This window comes from Euprymna scolopes, chromosome 46 (assembly GCF_053919585.1).
Source record: "Euprymna scolopes isolate OS-2025 chromosome 46, ASM5391958v1, whole genome shotgun sequence".
NCBI classification, from domain to species: Eukaryota; Metazoa; Mollusca; class Cephalopoda; order Sepiida; family Sepiolidae; genus Euprymna; species Euprymna scolopes.
Window position 1 is genome coordinate 83170742 of NC_136527.1, and position 20826 is coordinate 83191567.

At 29.8% G+C, this 20826-nt stretch overlaps 1 protein-coding gene across 2 annotated transcripts in view; it reads right to left on the reverse strand.

Annotated features, from left to right (window-relative positions):
* Positions 1-990: 990 nt before the first annotated feature.
* The window catches only part of LOC145270668 (uncharacterized), a 20732-nt gene continuing 896 nt past the window's right edge, over positions 991-20826 (reverse strand). Inside the window, exons 1-2 of one of the 2 annotated variants that reach the window (XM_080126302.1) lie at positions 11432-11517; positions 991-4916 (exon numbers count right to left, since the gene is read on the reverse strand). In XM_080126302.1, the coding sequence (XP_079982428.1) occupies positions 3480-4406 (927 nt within the window). In that variant the 5' untranslated portion in view covers positions 4407-4916; positions 11432-11517 and the 3' untranslated portion in view covers positions 991-3479. Of the gene's footprint in view, positions 4917-11431; positions 11518-20826 lie in introns of those variants that run through there. The other variant, XM_080126301.1, reaches the window with a different exon arrangement.

A 20826-nucleotide genomic window follows, 5' to 3' on the forward strand; every position in this document is an offset into this window, starting at 1 on the left:
CTATGTGTAAGTAGAAGTTTTTTATTTATAGACAACATATTCTTCTAGGTGTAAGTACAAGTTTTTTTATTTATAGACAACATATTCTTCTATGTGTAAGTACAAGTTTTTTTATTTATAGACAACATATTCTTCTATGTGTAAGTACAAGTTTTTTTATTTATAGACAACATATTCTTCTAGGTGTAAGTACAATTTTTTTATTTATAGACAACATATTCTTCTAGGTGTAAGTACAAGTTTTTTTATTTATAGACAACATATTCTTCTAGGTGTAAGTACAAGTTTTTTTATTTATAGACAACATATCCTTCTATGTGTAAGTAGAAGTTTTTTATTTATAGACAAAATATTCTTCTATGTGTAAGTACAAGTTTTTTTTTATTTATAGACAACATATTCTTCTATGTGTAAGTACAAGTTTTTCTTTATTTATAGACAACATATTCTTCTATGTGTAAGTACAAGTTTTTTTTATTTATAGACAACATATTCTTCTATGTGTAAGTAGAAGTTTTTTATTTATAGACAACATATTCTTCTATGTGTAAGTACAAGTTTTTTTTATTTATAGACAACATATCCTTCTATGTGTAAGTAGAAGTTTTTTTTATTTATAGACAACATATTCTTCTATGTGTAAGTAGAAGTTTTTTATTTATAGACAACATATTCTTCTATGTGTAAGTACAAGTTTTTTTTATTTATAGACAACATATTCTTCTATGTGTAAGTACAAGTTTTTTTTATTTATAGACAACATATTCTTCTATGTGTAAGTAGAAGTTTTTTATTTATAGACAACATATTCTTCTATGTGTAAGTACAAGTTTTTTTATTTATAGACAACATATCCTTCTATGTGTAAGTAGAAGTTTTTTATTTATAGACAACATATTCTTCTATGTGTAAGTACAAGTTTTTTTTATTTATAGACAACATATTCTTCTATGTGTAAGTACAAGTTTTTCTTTATTTATAGACAACATATTCTTCTATGTGTAAGTACAAGTTTTTTTTATTTATAGACAACATATTCTTCTATGTGTAAGTACAAGTTTTTTTATTTATAGACAACATATTCTTCTATGTGTAAGTACAAGTTTTTTTATTTATAGACAACATATTCTTCTATGTGTAAGTACAAGTTTTTTTATTTATAGACAACATATTCTTCTATGTGTAAGTAGAAGTTTTTTATTTATAGACAACATATTCTTCTATGTGTAAGTACAAGTTTTTCTTTATTTATAGACAACATATTCTTCTATGTGTAAGTACAAGTTTTTTTTATTTATAGACAACATATTCTTCTATGTGTAAGTACAAGTTTTTTTATTTATAGACAACATATTCTTCTATGTGTAAGTACAAGTTTTTTTATTTATAGACAACATATTCTTCTATGTGTAAGTACAAGTTTTTTTTATTTATAGACAACATATTCTTCTATGTGTAAGTACAAGTTTTTTTATTTATAGACAACATATTCTTCTATGTGTAAGTAGAAGTTTTTTATTTATAGACAACATATTCTTCTAGGTGTAAGTACAAGTTTTTTTATTTATAGACAACATATTCTTCTATGTGTAAGTACAAGTTTTTTTATTTATAGACAACATATTCTTCTATGTGTAAGTACAAGTTTTTTTATTTATAGACAACATATTCTTCTATGTGTAAGTACAAGTTTTTTTATTTATAGACAACATATTCTTCTATGTGTAAGTAGAAGTTTTTTTTTATTTATAGACAACATATTCTTCTATGTGTAAGTACAAGTTTTTTTATTTATAGACAACATATTCTTCTATGTGTAAGTACAATTTTTTTATTTATAGACAACATATTCTTCTATGTGTAAGTACAAGTTTTTTTTATTTATAGACAACATATTCTTCTATGTGTAAGTACAAGTTTTTTTTATTTATAGACAACATATTCTTCTAGGTGTAAGTACAAGTTTTTTTTATTTATAGACAACATATTCTTCTATGTGTAAGTACAAGTTTTTTTATTTATAGACAACATATTCTTCTATGTGTAAGTACAAGTTTTTTTATTTATAGACAACATATTCTTCTATGTGTAAGTAGAAGTTTTTTATTTATAGACAACATATTCTTCTAGGTGTAAGTACAAGTTTTTTTATTTATAGACAACATATTCTTCTAGGTGTAAGTACAATTTTTTTATTTATAGACAACATATTCTTCTAGGTGTAAGTACAAGTTTTTTATTTATAGACAACATATTCTTCTATGTGTAAGTACAAGTTTTTTTATTTATAGACAACATATTCTTCTATGTGTAAGTACAAGTTTTTTTTATTTATAGACAACATATTCTTCTATGTGTAAGTACAAGTTTTTTTTTTATTTATAGACAACATATTCTTCTATGTGTAAGTACAAGTTTTTTTTATTTATAGACAACATATTCTTCTAGGTGTAAGTACAATTTTTTTATTTATAGACAACATATTCTTCTAGGTGTAGTACAAGTTTTTTTCATTTATAGACAACATATTCTTCTAGGTGTAGTACAAGTTTTTTTAAGACTTGCTGCTCAGTCAAGTTTTTTTTTATTTATAGACAGCATATTCTTCTAGGTGTAAGTACAAGTTTTTTTAAGACTTGTTGTTCAGTCAAGATATTTTTATTTATAGACAGCATATTCTTCTAGGTCTTCAAGAGAGCCATAGAGTTTCAGATCGTCCCTAAAGAGTATCCCTGTTAGGAGCTTGTAGCTTGTAAGACAGCAGATTGGTCGATATTTGTTAACCATATGGGTTTCCTCATTTTTTAGAATAAGTGATGTACTGCCTACAGTAAGCCACTCAGGCGGTTCTTCATCAGTACTGATGATTCTATTGGCATAGTGATGATAAAGTTCGCTCAGTTTTTTAGCCAGAAATTTGGTATGCGGTCTTATTCCTGGGGTCTTGAGATTAATGCATTGAACTACCTTCCTTTTTTTTGTTTTTCTGTACTTTAGTGTCCTCATAGCGTGGCCTCCAGAAGTTTTTAACTTCTTCTTGAGTTGATGCGGAGCTCACCTTTATTTCTTCTCTAAGGAGGCTCCTATAAACCATTCTTGCAAAAAGTTTATTTATCCTTTTCGCTTCAATGTTTTTAGTTTTGTTTTTGATTTTCACCCTTTTTTTCATTTTTCTTAAACTTTTTCTCCTAGGACATCCAACCAGATGTCTGACATTTACCCCTATTTTAGTGAGTCCAACCAAGATATCTTTTCAGGATTCTAGCCGTCCTTTCAGTGCAATCGTTTGTATTTTACTTGCACTTGGTTCACCGGGTATGCTTTCTATGTACTTTTTAAAGTTATTTTTCATAAGCCCAGTTGCTCCTATGATGACTGGTATAATTGAAACGTCTTTTAATTTCCAATTTCGTTTCATATCATACATAAGTCCTTGATACTTTGTTATCTTTTCCCTCTCAGCTCTGTTAAGCCCTGTATCATTGGGTACACTGACCTCTATTATGGTCGCTTTTTTGTTTGCTCTGTCCCAAATCATTGACAGTGTGACCACTGTGTCTTAACATATGTCTTTTTAAAGAATGTTTATGGGAAAATGATGTACTACACACTTGACATTTATACGGCTTTTCACCAGTGTGTGTTAACATATGAGTTTTTAAATTGGATCTCTGGGAAAATGTTGAACCACAAACTTTACATGAATGAGGCTTTTCACCAGTGTGGCTGGACATATGAATTTTTAAATCCGATTCATGGTAAAATGCTGAACCACAAACTTCACATGAATAAGGCGTTCCACCTGTGTGTGTGAATATATGTCTTTTTAAATAAAGTTTTTGGTAAAATGCTGAACCACAAACTTCACATAAATAAGGCTTTACACCAGTGTGTGTGAACATATGACTTCTTAACTGACTTTTCTGGGGAAATGATGTACCACACACTTGACATGAATGTGGCTTTTCACCAGTGTGTGTTAACATATGGGTTTTTAAATGACTGTTCTGGGAAAATGCCGTACCACACACTTGACATGAATACGGCTTTTCACCAGTGTGTGTAAACATATGATTTTTTAAATGACCTTTCAAAGAAAATGATGTACCACACACTTGACATGAATGAGGCTTTTCACCAGTGTGTGTTAACATATGAGTTTTTAAATTACTTTTCAGGGAAAATGTTGTGCCACAAATTTCACATGAATAAGGTGTTTCACCAGTGTGTGTTAACATATGATTTTTTAAATGACTGTTCTGGGAAAATGCTTTACCACACACTTTACATGAATAAGGCTTTTCACCAGTGTGTGTGAGCATGTGAGTTTTTAGATGACTGTTCTTGGAAAATACTGTACCACACACTTGACATGAATGAGGCTTTTCAGCAGCGTGTGTAAACATTCTTTCCTTAAATTAGTTTAGTTTTAAAATATTGATTGGAAAGAATTCACATGAATTAGAGTTAAGGCAGTGTTTTAAACTTAATTCATGGAAAATGCTGAACAAATGCATAATCGCATCTCATTTTTTATTTTGTTGATTTCATTGATAAAGAAACGGGAATTCTCTCAAATGCCAGAAAATCAACTCACAATGGGAGATATTATTATTATTATTATTATTATTATTATTATTAAGTACTATTAATTTCATTCACGTGTTTCATCGTATTTTTATATTTTAATTCTTTCAAAGTTATGTATAAAATCAATTCTAAAATTACTATATTTAGCCCCTTTCTCATCAAGCTAGAAAAGCAATATGAGTACCCTGGCATCGATTAGTAATGAGTATTTTTACAAATCTCTGTTGTTCGCTTAATTTCATTCATGTGTGTTTCATCATCTGCAGTGATGTTTCCTCATATTCATCAAATTTGATGGACGAAAATCTGGTTTCCGAACTTGAAATCTGAAAATAAAAGTATAAATTATATTCTTTCATCAGAGTAATTTGTAACAAACATGTCTGTAGTAGTTAAATCCATGAATACGTGAAAGAATTTTTTTTCAATAAATATAAAGTTATTTTCATATTTGTAGCCATGCAATTTATACACACACGATTTCTGTTTTAACACATTGGAGTTAGTTTTTATTCATATATAAATATATATATATATATATATATATATATTAATAACAAGAGTTAACTTTATATATATATATATATATTAATAACAAGAGTTAACTTTATATATATATATATATATATATATTAATAACAAGAGTTAACTTTATATAGATATATATTAATAACAAGAGTTAACTTTATATATATATATATATATATATAAATAACAAGAGTTAACTTTATATATATATATATATTAATAACAAGAGTTAACTTTATATATATATATATATATTAATAACAAGAGTTAACTTTATATATATATATATATATATATATATATATTAATAACAAGAGTTAACTTTATATATATATTAATAACAAGAGTTAACTTTATATATATATTAATAACAAGAGTTAATTATATGTATATATATATATATTAATAACAAGAGTTATATATATATATATTAATAACAAGAGTTATATATATATATATATATATTAATAACAAGAGTTAGTTATATATATATTAATAACAAGAGTTATATATATATTAATAACAACAGTTATATATATATATATATATATAACAAGAGTTAATTATATATATATATATATTAATAACAAGAGTTAATTATATATATGTTAAAAAAAACTTAATCTGGTTTTCAATTCAAACCTTAAACTAAAATTTCTGGTTCGTAGATGAGGATTGGTTATTCATATTATTTCGATTCATTGAATTTTCTCATTTTGGATGTAATTTTTACAACGTTTCGTTCGATGTATCCATCGACCTCATTCTGGTGTATCTTGTCAGACTCAGGAATGTTTCCATCAAACTCGGGAATTTGAATCATTTATTCACATTACTGGGGTAGCATGCTCTTGTTCTGTCGACCATGACTGAATAAAAGTCTTAAGTAATATGCAGTTGTATTTTTCAGTTGCCAACACTGAGAATTGAACCTTCAATTTTCAGGATAATAGCAATTTACAATTGATTTTTACAAGTACTCTAACCACTTTGCCAGGGGTCCTTGCAGACAAATTTATATATTTTTTAGGGTCCTTAAATCGATTTTTGTTTTAAGTTGTGAATATCACTATTTATTACTAATTATTATTACTAATTATTATTACTAATTATTATTACTAATTATTATAACTAATTATTATTACTATATATATATATATTACTATTATAACTAATTCTTTTCTTTTTCTGGTTGTCTTGCAAATCCCATGTTTGTTGTAGAGAGGAACATGGAATACACCATTTTTACTTGAACATATTCTTCTAAGGTTTGTTTGGAATTTTGAAGTGTTAATCCCAGTTATGAATTACTAAAGTTTTTACTTTGACTTTAATAATAGAAATAACCTAGCTATCTGAAGTTAGTAATGATGGTGAGAGTGTTTATGTAAGATTATAAAAAGGCTGTGCAAAAAACTCACATGAAAAACATAAGAGTATAGCATGTTTTATGAAGACGTCTAGAAGCAATAAACTGACAAAATCAACTAAGATCAATTCAAAGATTTATATCAATAATTAAAAACAATTCATTCACACACAATAATCATCTGCATGGAATGCTTTTGGGGGTGGGGGTGATTGTTACTCATCATGAACGTTTAGTGATGACTTAATAAATGATGAGTCTGGTTTTTATCACTTTCAGCTTTTTTATGGCACAGGAATTAAACAATAAATATGTGCCTTTTTTAAGCCCTTTTAATTTTCTTATTTTGCTTAAGTGTTAGAGAATGGAGAGAGAGGGGGAGAGTGTGAATTATAGTGTAGACACGTTGACCGGAAGTCAAGATCAGCTGATTGGATTGCGTGTGAGTTACGTGATCAGTTTAGCTGAATCATGGAGATTTGCTTGGGACTTGGACGAGAGCGGATGGCTTCGCCGTTGTCTCCTCCCCTTTGCTGGGGGTGGGGAACAAACGCTGACGTGGTAGAAATAAGACCTACAACAAAGGCCAAATTCACTTTCCAACCTTCTGTGAACAAACTGGAAGGTGAATAAAAAACTATAGAACCAATTTCTTGTCTTGTTGTGAAATAAATCTTCATCCCCCAAAACAGGTATCAAGTCTCCCTCCCAGACGAGAATTTCCAGATGGAACAACAAAATGGCAGAAGGTATGTTCAAATGACATGTCACACACATATTCACACTTAACAGCATATGAACATATGTAATAGATAGACCACTAGACGAACACACACACAAACGACATTAACTCTGATAAGATAATCAAACACACAATCTTTTATAAATAGACACGTTTTAATATATCATCTTTCGACCAATATACAAGAAACGCTCATTTTATGATACGACAATGTAACATAAGCTGGGGGATGAGGAATCCTACTAGATAGCAAACATTCACCCGCAATTTATTTTAAGATTCTACCCATCACTAAAGTGCAAATGTTTGGATCCCTCTTGCACTTGTTTCACCGAGTATATTTGCCAGGTTGTTTGTGAAGTTCTATATCATGAGTTGCTCATGTAATTACTTCTTAAAAATTATTTCTTCTACAAGATGATATCATCTACAATTATATGTAAGTTTAGTTTTTTGATTAAGTCAACAAAAGTCTGGCATTTTAGCAATTCAATGGATATTACAAAAAAATAGTCACTGTCTGTTTGGATCCCTCCTGCACTTGTTTCACCGAGTATATTTGTTTGTGAAGTTCTTTATCATGAGTCCAGTTGCTCATGTAATTAGTTTTTAAAAATTATTTTTTCTAAGTAGTCTATAGTCAACTACAATTACATGTAAGTTTAGTAATGATTAAGTCAACAAAAGTCTGGCATTTTAGCAATTCCTCATCGCTAGGCATAACAAATTCAATGTCAATTACAAAAAAATAGTCACTGTCTGTGCTTTATTGCAAATCTCAAGGTGAATACTCTGTCAGCTAAGCAACAAATAATTATATCATCTCACATTCATCTGAAAATTCTAATATGAATTTGCTCACTAGCTTAGCTTGTTACATGACGTCCCATCGAGTGTAGATGTGAGACATCAGCTTCAGCTCAGTGGTTGAATGATTGCAGTCCTTGTTTGAGACGAAGTAGGTACATTCCATAGATTTTACCATGATTGGCTGGATCTGTGTTAGCTAGTAGGCTTTCTTGTGTATGGCACAGTTGCTCGAGAAGCAGAGTACTTGTTTGAATTCAGGTTTAAAAATAAAAAGTTTCTCTCACTTCAACTGTGTGATCACATGTCCATCTCTGCGTGTTTTTCTTTCTTCTCTTCTACTTGCCGCATTCATCTTTTTCAAATGCCCAACCACAAGGTGTTGCCTTTTCCTTCTTCTTCTTGGCACTCTGCCTTATTTACATATGTGCTTTTTTTTGCTTTTTACTGCTGCTGCTAATATCTTTGCAGGTCAGCTATATCCACTAACAATTTTGCAACTCACACAAGCCAAAAATCAATCGTTCAAGACTTGAGTTTCGCCCTGATTTGAACTCATCAGTTAAACACATGTAAACTCAGAATTCAAAATCCAAGTCTCTAGCCTGCAAGATGAGTCCAAGACTCGATTTTCGGCCTCATTTGGGCTCATCATTTGGGCTCATCAGTTGAACATATTTGTACTCAGGATTCAAAACCCAAGTCTCTAGCCTGCAAGATGAGTCTAAGACTCGATTGTTCCCCCATTTAGGCTCATCAGTTGAAGATATTTCTACACAGGATTCAAAAGCCGAATATTTTGCCTGCAAGGTAAGTAATCTGCCACTTGAGCAACGAATAATTATATCATTTCACATTCTGAACGTTCTAATATTAAATTGCGAACTAGGTGAGCTTATAAAACTAACGTCCATCAAGTATAAAAATCCTACTTTTAAGACATCAGCTAAGGTTCTTTGATTTTAATGCAATTATTATAAAACAAACAAAAAATGATATTCATTAAATTAAAATATAATTAAGAATTTTATTAATTATATTATTTTTATTTTTTGTCCCAAATCAAATTGATCGGAATTACTTTTTAAATATATATTTTTTTAATATTTAAAACAATAATCAGAATTTGTTTGTGAAAAGTGCTGACACCCGATCATTTCACCATTTATGTTGGTGATTAACATAGGATATATACCCTATTATTATGAAACAAATGCATGCACATTCTGAGCTGTGTGCAAAATGACGTCACAGTAACGACAAAAGAAAAACTATATTAAGGAGAGGGCATGTTCGAGCAGACGGTTACATTTGACTAAATAAAAGGTTAAAATAACAAGTGTTCTATCAAATTAAGTTAAAAGTAACTGAACAATAAAGAGACAAATGAGTCAAAGGAGTAGGAAAATTTATGATAATTAGTTTAGTCAAAGATTTCATGGATTAAGTCTAAGTGAAAAGACAATTATTCGGACAGTTAGTGTAAAAATCTATCAAAAGAGCAGAGAGAGATATAATTCTTATGACTGATAGGATGGTGAGAGCGAATCGAGTGTTGATGTAAGAGAATAAGAAAATATGAAATAGAGATATAATAAAATAAAAAAAACTCACTCGAAAAAATATATCGGCATAAAAACGTATCTTGGAACACAGTTAAAAATATATAGGTATAAACGTATCTTAAAACACAGTTAAAAATATATCGGCATAAAAACGTATCTTGGAACACAGTTAAAAATATATCGGCATAAAAACGTATCTTGGAACACAGTTAAAAATATATCGGCATAAAAACGTATCTTGGAACACAGTTAAAAATATATCGGCATAAAAACGTATCTTGGAACACAGTTAAAAATATATCGGCATAAAAACGTATCTTGGAACACAGTTAAAAATATATAGGTATAAACGTATCTTAAAACACAGTTAAAAATATATCGGCATAAAAACGTATCTTGGAACACAGTTAAAAGTATGAAGACTGTCAAGAAGTAATAAACTAACTTGATCTGCAAGATGAGTCGAATACTCGATTTTCACTCTCATTTGGGCCCATCAGTTAGATCTGTACTCATCATGAATATTAAATTGCGCACTAGGTGAGCTTATATAACTAACGTCCATCAAGTATAAAAATCCTACTTGTAAGACATCATCTTAAGTTCTTCGATTTTAATCCAATTATTATATAACAAACAAAAAATGCTATTCATTAAATTAAAATACAATATATGTACAATAATATACAAAGTATGAATTATATAAATGCTTGAAAATTCATAATCTTATAAAAAAAATACATGATTTTATTGTAAATTTTTATTTTTTTTTTTTTTTTGCAAGTGAAGAATTACATCCGATTGGAATTATTTTTACATTGATTTTCTCTTAATAATACGATAATCAGAAGTTGTTGGAGAAAAGTGCTGAAACTCATTCATTTTACTGTGAATGTTTGTGATTAACATATGATTTTTAACCCAATTATTATGAAACAAACGTATGCACATTCTGAGCCATGTAATAATTACATCAATAATCAAAATTTGTTTGAGAAAACTGACATCACAGTAAAGAAAAAGAAATACTATATTAAGGAGAGAGCATGTTAGAGAAGACCGTTATGTTAGAGAAGTGGGTGACGTACCATGTGTTAGGAGAAGTCACATGTGGCAGAAAATGATGAAATAACCGTCGTTTGTACAAGAAAAAAGTGAGTTAAGTTATTACTTGTTTTATGTTCCTTGCGTGGTTCACTCTCATACAACGTGTGGGTCCTGCATATAAACGTGTGTACAATGTTATAATAAATAACTTTTAGGACGCTCTTGCAATCCTCATTATTGTGATGAGGGAGATAACTCTATTTTACTAACTTATGCGTTAATATTTTCTTACGAGAATTTGGTTGCCATAAACAAAACATGTAAAATGCAATGTCATTTTTATGAAACAAAACATTTTAGTAGTTTTTAAAAATGAAATCATTATTTTTTTCGACTGCCTTATGCTTAAAGGGAGATAACTCTATTTACTTATTTAACATAACAAAGTCCTTATATCACAAAAACTCTAATAAAAATTTTAAAAATCCTACTTTAAAAAATTATAAAAAAATAGATGCAATTATTTAAAAATGCAACAATAATTGCAAATGTGTTGGAGACAGGACGGTCTGCCGTGTTTTAGACGATCCTGTCCCCATGTATATAATGGTGAAATGAATATATTTGGTGGTAGAGAAAATTGAAAAGGCGAAAGGTCGCATAATGAAGACGAAAATATACCGTTATACATCAACGAAACAAATGCAATTTATTTGCATAAATATATACAAGGATAGAAAATGATTAGGAAGAATAAGAGTTCATTGAGATTAGTAACATTACTTGCGAGAGGCTGGCGGTAGCCAGGAGCATGGTGGTGGTCCATTGCCACCGGAGCTGTGGTTCGTCACATGTTGACTGGTCGAGCGTTCAACGGAAAAGAGGATGAAATAAGAGAAACAGGAAGTGACGTAGGTAGGTTCTGAGTTAAAGGGCGATAATTGAGTTGGGATGAGCGTGTTCAACTCCCACAAATGAAACAAAGTCGTTGAAAAAATACTTATAATTACTATTTTGTTTAATAAAAAAATGACGTGCTTGTTAAGATAGAATCGACCAATCAACTTTTTTTTTCAAATATGTAGTTTTTAATAAAAAGAACAGTAATTACTTATAATTAGTTTTCTTTAAAATGACAGCAGTTTAAGGTTTTTGACTATGCTGAATATGAAAATCGCTGAAAGGCGACAGAGTATGCTTCTCTCGGTCCAAAAACATGGCAAAATAAGATAACAAAAATAATTGCATAAAATCAAAACATGTATTGCACAAAAATGTATCAAAATATAATTTAAAAAACATTTATTTTATTACAGTAAATTTTTAATAATTATTTTATTTCAATGATTGATTTTTCAAATATTTTTAAATTAAAGTAAAATTGTATTTTTTTTCTAAATATTTTAAACAAAAATTTACCGTAAGTAAAAAAACAAACATTTCCTTACATTGACAATTTTACTGTAATTAAAAAAAAAATACTTTTATTAAACAATTATTTAAGTAATAGGAGTTATCGCCCTTGGTGAAAACGAAAATAATGTCCTTGGCCGCTGTCATTCAAAAAGTGCCATATAAACTTTAATAACATAAATTAGTCTTTAAGAAAATAACTCTGATGCCATCAATTAAAATAAAATAAATAAAATCGATGAAAATGTAATGTAAAGAATCATCGAATATATTTTAAAGAAACAATGGTAAGACTGGAGTTTAGGTGGAAAAATAATCTCGAAAATTCTATCAAATAAAAGGAACCAAATTCGATAATCATTGTTATGTCACCATGCCAACCATATATGAACAATGACGTCGGTATCTCAGCAGTTAACAGTTTTAAATAAACAGAATTTCTTTCTAAAAATAAACAATATGAAAACAACTTTTTTTACATCAAAGAAATAAACATTTTATTTATTTTAAACAATAAATAAAGAACTTTTTAACATTTTAAAATAATTAAAAAAATAAACTCTTTTTATTTATTTTAAATAATATATAGATAACTTTTAAACATTTTAAAATAATTTTAAAAAATAACATTTTATTCATTTTAAATAATATATAAATAACTTTTTAACATTTTAAAAATAATTAAAAAAATAAACTCTTTTATTTATTTTAAACAATGTATAAAGAACTTTAAAACATTTTAAAATAATTTTAAAAAATAACACTTTTTATTTATTTTAAATAATATATAAAGAACTTTTTAACATTTAAAAATAATTAAAAAAATAACACTTTTTATTTATTTTAAACCATATATAAAGAACTTTTTACATTGTAAAATAATTTTAAAAAATAACACTTTTTATTTATTTATATTAAACAATATATAAAGAACTTTTTAACATTTTAAAATAATTGAAAAGAATAACACTTTTTATTTATTTTAAACAATATATAAAGAACTTTTAAACATTTAAAAATAATTTTAAAAAATAACATTTTATTTATTTTAAACAATATATAAAGAACTTTTAACATTTAAAAATAATTTAAAAAATAACACTTTTTATTTATTTTAAACCATATATAAAGAACTTTTTACATTGTAAAATAATTTTAAAAAAATAACACTTTTTATTTATTTATAATAAACAATATATAAAGAACTTTTTAACATTTTAAAATAATTGAAAAGAATAACACTTTTTATTTATTTTAAACAATATATAAAGAACTTTTAAACATTTTAAAATAATTTAAGAAATTAACATTTTTATTTATTTTAAACAATATATAAAGAACTGTTAACATTTTAAAATAATTTAAAAATAAACACTTTATTTATTTTAAACAATATATAAAGAACTTTTTAACATTTTGAAATAATTTTTAAAAAAACACTTTATTTATTTTAAACAGAAATTTGTTTTAAGTTTTGAATATAAATAGAACTTTTTATAATTTTAAACAATATAAACCCTTTTTTAAATTTAATATTCAACAATATAAACAATTTTTTGTATTTTATTTTGAATACAACTTTTATGATTATGTATTCGGGGGTGCTGTACTATAGTGTTTCAGGTGAAATTCAAGTTTCACCATATCTCCTTTATTTTTTGTAATTGTTTGGTGGAAGCACAAAATAGTTAAAACACTCTTCCTTCCCTATGTTAAGAATGGCTTTCAAAATAATAACGTTATTATTTCAGCCCTATACCAAAATACATAAGAACCGAACTTATTTATAATTTTACATGGTAATCTTTACTTGGTTTCTTCCTTTAAAATTACGACATTTTCGAATATGCTGAAAATGAGTAATACATTTACATTTTACGCAAATAAATATATTAAACAACATAAATTTTTATGTTAAAAGTGGTGGCCATACTTGTACGCCCAAAATATAAACAAATATTTATTTTCAGCAAATATATACAGATTTTTTTTATTATATTATAAACAATTTAAATAAAACATGTAATTTAAAACAATGTAAACCTTGTCAAATTATAATTTTGCACAACAGAAATAGAACGAAAAAATTGATAATTAAAAGAGAATACACGTAAAAATTAATAAATCGCAATAACATGCGTGTTTAATATTAATTAGTATCGTTTATAACTAATCACGTGATTCAATTTTGAATTAAAAATTAAATAAATGTCACATTGCTTAAAATTATAAAAGCTTTACTTAAACTTTAAGAAAGGTTTTCATAGTTTTTAATTATAAAAAGTTATATTTATATTGCTTTGAATAAAAATAATAATGTTGATAATTTAATATTTCTATTTATGCTAATATTGTTTATCATTTAAAAAAAAGGGGTTTGTATTACTTTACACATAGATTCGAAAAAGTTGTCAAAAAACAAATATATAACAAATAAATGTTATCAAAGGCAAGATAAGTTACTTTTCTACCAAACTGGATATATTTTTCGTGTTTTTATTCAATATAACATGTTTATTCAGCTCGAAAACCATACAGTGTTTATCGATGTCTTGGAAAATTCAAGATGGCGTCTGACTCCCTCTTTAACACGGTAAGTTTAGGAAAAGGTGTTATGAATAAAAAACTATACAAAATACTAAAAACCCGCCGAATATATGTCAACCTATGTCATGGTAACATATAGTGAGCGAGTTTATAACAGTATTTTATCCAGTTATTTATTTATAACACCTTTTCCCAAACTTACCGTGTTAAAGAGGGAGTCAGACGCCATCTTGAATTTTCTAATACATCGGTAAACACTGTATGGTTTTCGAGTGAATAAACATGTTACATTGAATAAATGTTTTGAACGCTGCTAACTCAATTTTTTTCACTACAGTTTGCAATTTGGAGACGGAATTGTTTTTGTTGAGATAAGTGATTTCAATTTTAATCATGCTTTTTATTTTAGATTTAAAATATTAATAACTCCATTTTATTTCAGTATTTAATTTGTGTATTTCTGTTTAATTAAATGCTAGCTTTTTTCTCGTCCAATACCGGCTTCCATCTTATCTCGAAATTACTTATAACGTCACCAACTTACTTTCGGAAGAACCCCCCCCATCCGCCTTTTCTTTTATATCGTAAGCTTCTTAAAACGTGACTAGCTTAAGTTCAGAATAAAATCACGATTTTCTTTTAACGGTTAATTTAAAAAAAAAAATGTTTTGAACGCTGCTAACTCAATTTCTTTCACTACAGTTTGCAATTTGGAGACGGAATTGTTTTTGTTGAGATAAGTGATTTCAATTTTAATCATGCTTTTTATTTTAGATTTATTATATAATTAACTCCATTTTATTTCAGTATTTAATTTGTGTATTTCTGTTTTATTAAATGCTAGCTTTTTTTTCTCGTACATAAATGTTTATTTATCTACCGAGTTGATTGCAAAAATAGATTACGAATTGTACTCATTTTTAGTTCGTGTGAGGGGAATCTATCACCATACTTTCCCTTAAACACGTCCGTTGGACTTTTATTAAGTACAATACTTAAAATTTTTTTTTTTGTGGATGCGTTATCGGCAGCTCCTGTTACTCTCGCTTCTTCTTATTTGTCCTCATTTTTTAATGAGTGATTTTTCTGACAAAGGGAGAAGAAAAAGCTGTTTTCTAGGTTGGCAGTATTTTGCGCGACCAGTTGGCAGAGATGGCGGAAATTTTCTGTTTCTATGTCTATCCTTGTAGCCATGTCACTAGTAAGGGTGCTGGAGGTAAACGTTTTGTCTTGGCTGACGTTATCCGCCTGATAGTCAGGGACCCGAACCTTAGATTAACCACTAAGGAGGCTGTCCTATCAGCAGGTACAAAGTACTGGGGCTGCTGTATTGCGATTTGGTGAATGGATTCTGGACCATGCAGTAGCTTCTGGTGGGGCCTCTCGATGCCATACTAGTGGGTAATTGTTACGGCTTTACCTTATCATTAGCTACAAATAAAAAAAAATTCTTCATTTCTTTTTCTCTCTTACTTTCCCCTCTTTGTCCTGCTCTAAGTAAATCTGACGACCTAGTCCACAAATTTCAAAATTTCATCATGACAAGTTTCAAGAAAAAATACACGATTAAACCTGGTTCTCCAACTTCCAACGTAGACCCCTACTACCATGTCTCCTTCTCCAACATCAGGGGTCTACGTTCTAACCTTCCAGAGGTTGAAACCCAATTACAGGAGACTAAACCAGATCTTTTATTTTTAAGTGAAACTGGCATTGGACAGGCTATTTCCCTAGAAGAGTTTGCAATTAAAGGATACTCTAACTTAACTTCTAAATCTGACCCCCAAGATCGCCATGGGCATGGAATATGTGCCTATATTAAAGATAGCTTTCCATGTGGTAGGGACATCTCCAGGGAAGATCCTAACTTACCCTATATGTGCTTCTGGGTTGATTTATGCCACACACTATGGCATTTTTATTTACTCTCTATCGCCCCCACAACAGCGGAGTTACTATCTTTAAAAGCATATCTGAGAAAATTGACCAAGTCCTATCTGCTTATCCTTCAGCTAACATTCACGTATGTGGAGACTTCAATGTTCACAACGTCGAATGGTTGACCCACTCAAACAAGACCGATGATGAGGGGAGGTTCTGTCATGATTTCTCCATTGCCTATGACCTCACTCAGATTGTTCAGGAACCCACCCATGTGCCCGACAATGACGGCCAGTATGCGAGCCTACTAGACCTTTTTCTCACAACTTGCCCTGAACTATGTTCAGTTTCTGTTCTGTCGCCTCTTGGATCTTCTGACCACTCTGTTGTATCAATTAAGATAAAAATGAAATGTAATAAGTCCCCAGACGTACCTCTCCATCGTACAGTATATCGATACACTAAGGCTGACTGGTATAGCTTCCGTACATTTATAACTGATCTACCTCTGCATTCCATATTTAAAAAGGATGTGTTCTCTATAGTATTAGACCTGACGGAATGGTTAATTGTAGGTATTGATCGTTTCATACCCTCGAAAAAGTTTCAGCAAAAACCTAACAGCCAGCCATGGTTCTCTCCAGAATGTGCTGCTGCCATTGCGCACAGAAATCACTTTTTCCACTATTTCCAACATAATAGATGTATGGAAACTAAAGCCGCTTTCAGGACTGCAAGCAACCATTGTAAGAAAGTAATAAAGAGCGCAAGATGGTTGTATGCTCAATCTGTTAAGTCCAAAGTAGCTGAGCAGCAGCTTGGTTCCCACCAGTTTTGGCAAATAGCAAACAGAATTCTGAACAGAAGCGTGTGCTCCATTCCAACTATCATTAATGGACCTGAGGTAATCTCGTCATCATCAGACAAAGCCAAACTCTTTATCAAGAACTTTGCAGCTAATTCTACCTTTTGCGATCAAGGCCGCCAACCCCCAATATTTCCTCCTGTATCTGAAAACACACTATGTGATATACGTATATCTGTACGTGATGTTGCCAAGCTAATCAAAAACCTTGATTCCAGTAAAGCAACTGGCCCGGACGGTATTCCAATTATAGTACTCAAAAAACTTCAACCTGAACTAGCGCCCATACTTACAAAACTATTTAAACATTGTCTTAAGGAGAATAGTTTCCCATCTCCCTGGAAAATTTCATCAGTATGCCCTGTATTTAAGAATTCAGGTGATCGCTCATCCCCCTCTCAGTAGAGGCCAGTAAGTCTCTGTGCGTCATGAGTAAGTTGTTGGAATCTGTGTTAAATACAGAAGTAATCAACCATCTCAACAAAAATAACCTTCTTAGTGACACTCAATATGGTTTCCGTTCTGCTAGATCTACAGCAGATGTGCTTACAGTTATATCTCATAGGATTAGCAAATCTCTCGACGGAGGCAACCTTTCTAGGGCAATTGCTCTTGACATATCTAAGGCCTTTGATAGGGTATGGCATAAAGGTTTACTTCGTAAGATCGCTAGCTATGGTATAGCTGGAAATGTCTTCTCAATTATTAAATCATTTCTTTCTGATAGGTTCATAAGAGTAGTAGTTGAGGGGCAAAAATCAGAAGCCCACAGTATTAATGCCGGTATCCCTCAGGGGTCCATCCTGGGCCCAACTCTTTTCCTGATCTACATTAATGATCTTCCAAATCACATCCTTACATCATTTGTAGACATTTATGCTGACGACACTACCATTTATGGTAGCACATCTAAGACAGTAAACGACCAAGTTCTCTCCAATTCTTTCTCCTCTGATCTTGAGCATGTAGTACAATGGGGCAAGGAGTGGCTGGTTACTTTTAATGCATCTAAAACCAAGCTTCTCTCTTTACATCATCAACATTCTGATCCCCATCTGGCATCAATTGAAATGAATGGCTCTCGTCTTCAGGAGGCCTCAAGTTTTGACAAGCTTCTGGGCTTGACCATTACTCCTGATCTTAAATGGAACACGTACATCAAATCTGTTGCCAAGGCCGCTGGAAAAATGGTGGGATCTTTCTATCGATCCAGTAGATATCTCACTGCTGATGCAATTCTCTATTTATATAAGAGCCAGGTACGTTCAAGGATGGAATACTGTTGCCACATTTGGGCAGGAGCTGCTAGAAAGGACTTGTCCTGCCTTGATAGAGTTCAAAATAGACTTCGTAGCCTCGTAGGAGATGTCCTTTTCTCTTCCTTGCAACCTCTATCTCACAGAAGAGATGTTGCGAGTTTGTCTCTGATGTATCGTTATTTTCATGGAAAGTGTTCGACTGAGCTTTAATCTATGGTCCCCCCTCGCAAAACTTTCACAAGAAACACTCGTCTAGCTGTAAACGCTATCAATAATTTCCCCCACTCTTTATCTGTGCCTAAACCTAAACGTAGATTCCATAAACAAAGCTTTTTTATTAGAACTGCACGTCTGTGGAATTGTCTTCCGTTTTCCTGCTTTCCGGCTGACTACAATATGGTTGTCTTCAAGTCTAATGTAAATAAGTTCTTGATGAGCCGTTCCATATAAGTTATCAAATTTAACAAATTTTCATTACTAATGATTATTATATTGTCCAATTTCTACTGTACACTCTTTAAATCTTATCCTTGAGTGGCCTCTTGGCCTTGATAATGTGTTGATACCTATGAAAAAAAGAAGAAAAAGTCCAATGTGAACAAGTTCTAACTGAGTGAATCGTCCCCCTAAGTAATCCAAGTTATAAAATTCCCACTGTTGACTATGCTAAAATCACAATGACTAATGTATACCTATTAACCCTTATCCTTGAGTGGCCCCTGGGCCTTGATAAGTGGTGACACCCATGTAAAAAAAAAATTTAAAAAAAATAAAAACACGAAAAATATATCCAGTTTGATAGAAAAGTAACTTATCTTGCCTTTGATGACATTTATTTGCTATATTAGGTATGTGAAAATGCCAAGGCTTTTGCGAGGGTTAAGTGGCATTGATAACTTGAGTAAGCCGTAATTCTGTGCACTGAGGTATGTGTCATAAATTGGCCCCTACCACCTATATCCGGGGGGTTAACTACACCGCAGGGGTACTGATGAGGTAGCACACATGTTTCGCTACATGCTGGTATTTGAATTATTTTCATACGTTCAGTAGAAGTGTAAAAATTTTTGAAGTGAAGTTTTGTGTCATTTAAATCATCATTATTAGACCTGAAGGTAAGTTGTAATAGTTTTGAAACTATATATATTCGTTAATATAGATATTAAACATTATTTGTGCGAAATATGAAGCCTATATGACTTTACCTTCATTGGTTTTGAGTTTACCTAAAATGTGAAGCCGTTACGAAAATTTTCAAAATTTCACTAACGCCATATCGTTAACCTACGCACTTTGTTTACAAATATTTTCCAACAACGGCAATGACGCTAAACTATGGCTGGCTAAAAAAATTCTTTTAAATTATTAAAATTTATTTCAGCATAATGAACTTTTAGGATTTAAATTATTTTACTTTCTTTAAACCAAAACATTTCTCCCCGGCAAAATATTTTATCATTTTATCGAGCTGCTTTTTTTTTCTTCCATTTTGTTACTTTGCTTTTTTTTCTATAATAAACTAATAAACAAATTTACAATTAAAAAAATACAAGAGTTATTTTTAAAATTTAAAAATAAAACTTTCATGAATATATTTTTTTATTATGCACATTTTGCAAACTTTAAATTCTAAAAGTTTTAATAATTTAAAAGAAATTTTGGGTTTGTATTGCTGTACACATTCGAAAAAGTTGTCAAAAACAAATATATAACAAATAAATATTATCAAAGGCAAGATAAGTTACTTTTCTACCAAACTGGATACATTTTTTGTTTTTATTCAATGTAACATGTTTATTCAGCTCGAAAAACATGCAGTGCTTACCGTTGTATTGGAAAATTCAAAATGGCGGCCACTCTCTCTTAAACACGGTAAGTTTGGGAAAAGGTGTTATAAATAATAAACTAGACAAAATACTATTAAAAAAACACCGAATATATGCCAACTTATGTCACGGTAACATATAATGAGCGAATTTCTAACAGTATGTTGTCTAGTTTATTATTTATAACATCTTTTCTTGAACTTACCGTGTTAAAGAGAGTGTCGGGCGCCATTTTTAATTTTCCAATACATCGATAAACACTGTATTCGAGCTGAATAAAAACACGAAAAATATATCCAGTTAGGTAGAAAAGTAACTTATCTTGCCTTTGATAACATTTATTTGTTATATATTTGTTTTTTTGACAACTTTTTCGAATCTATGTGT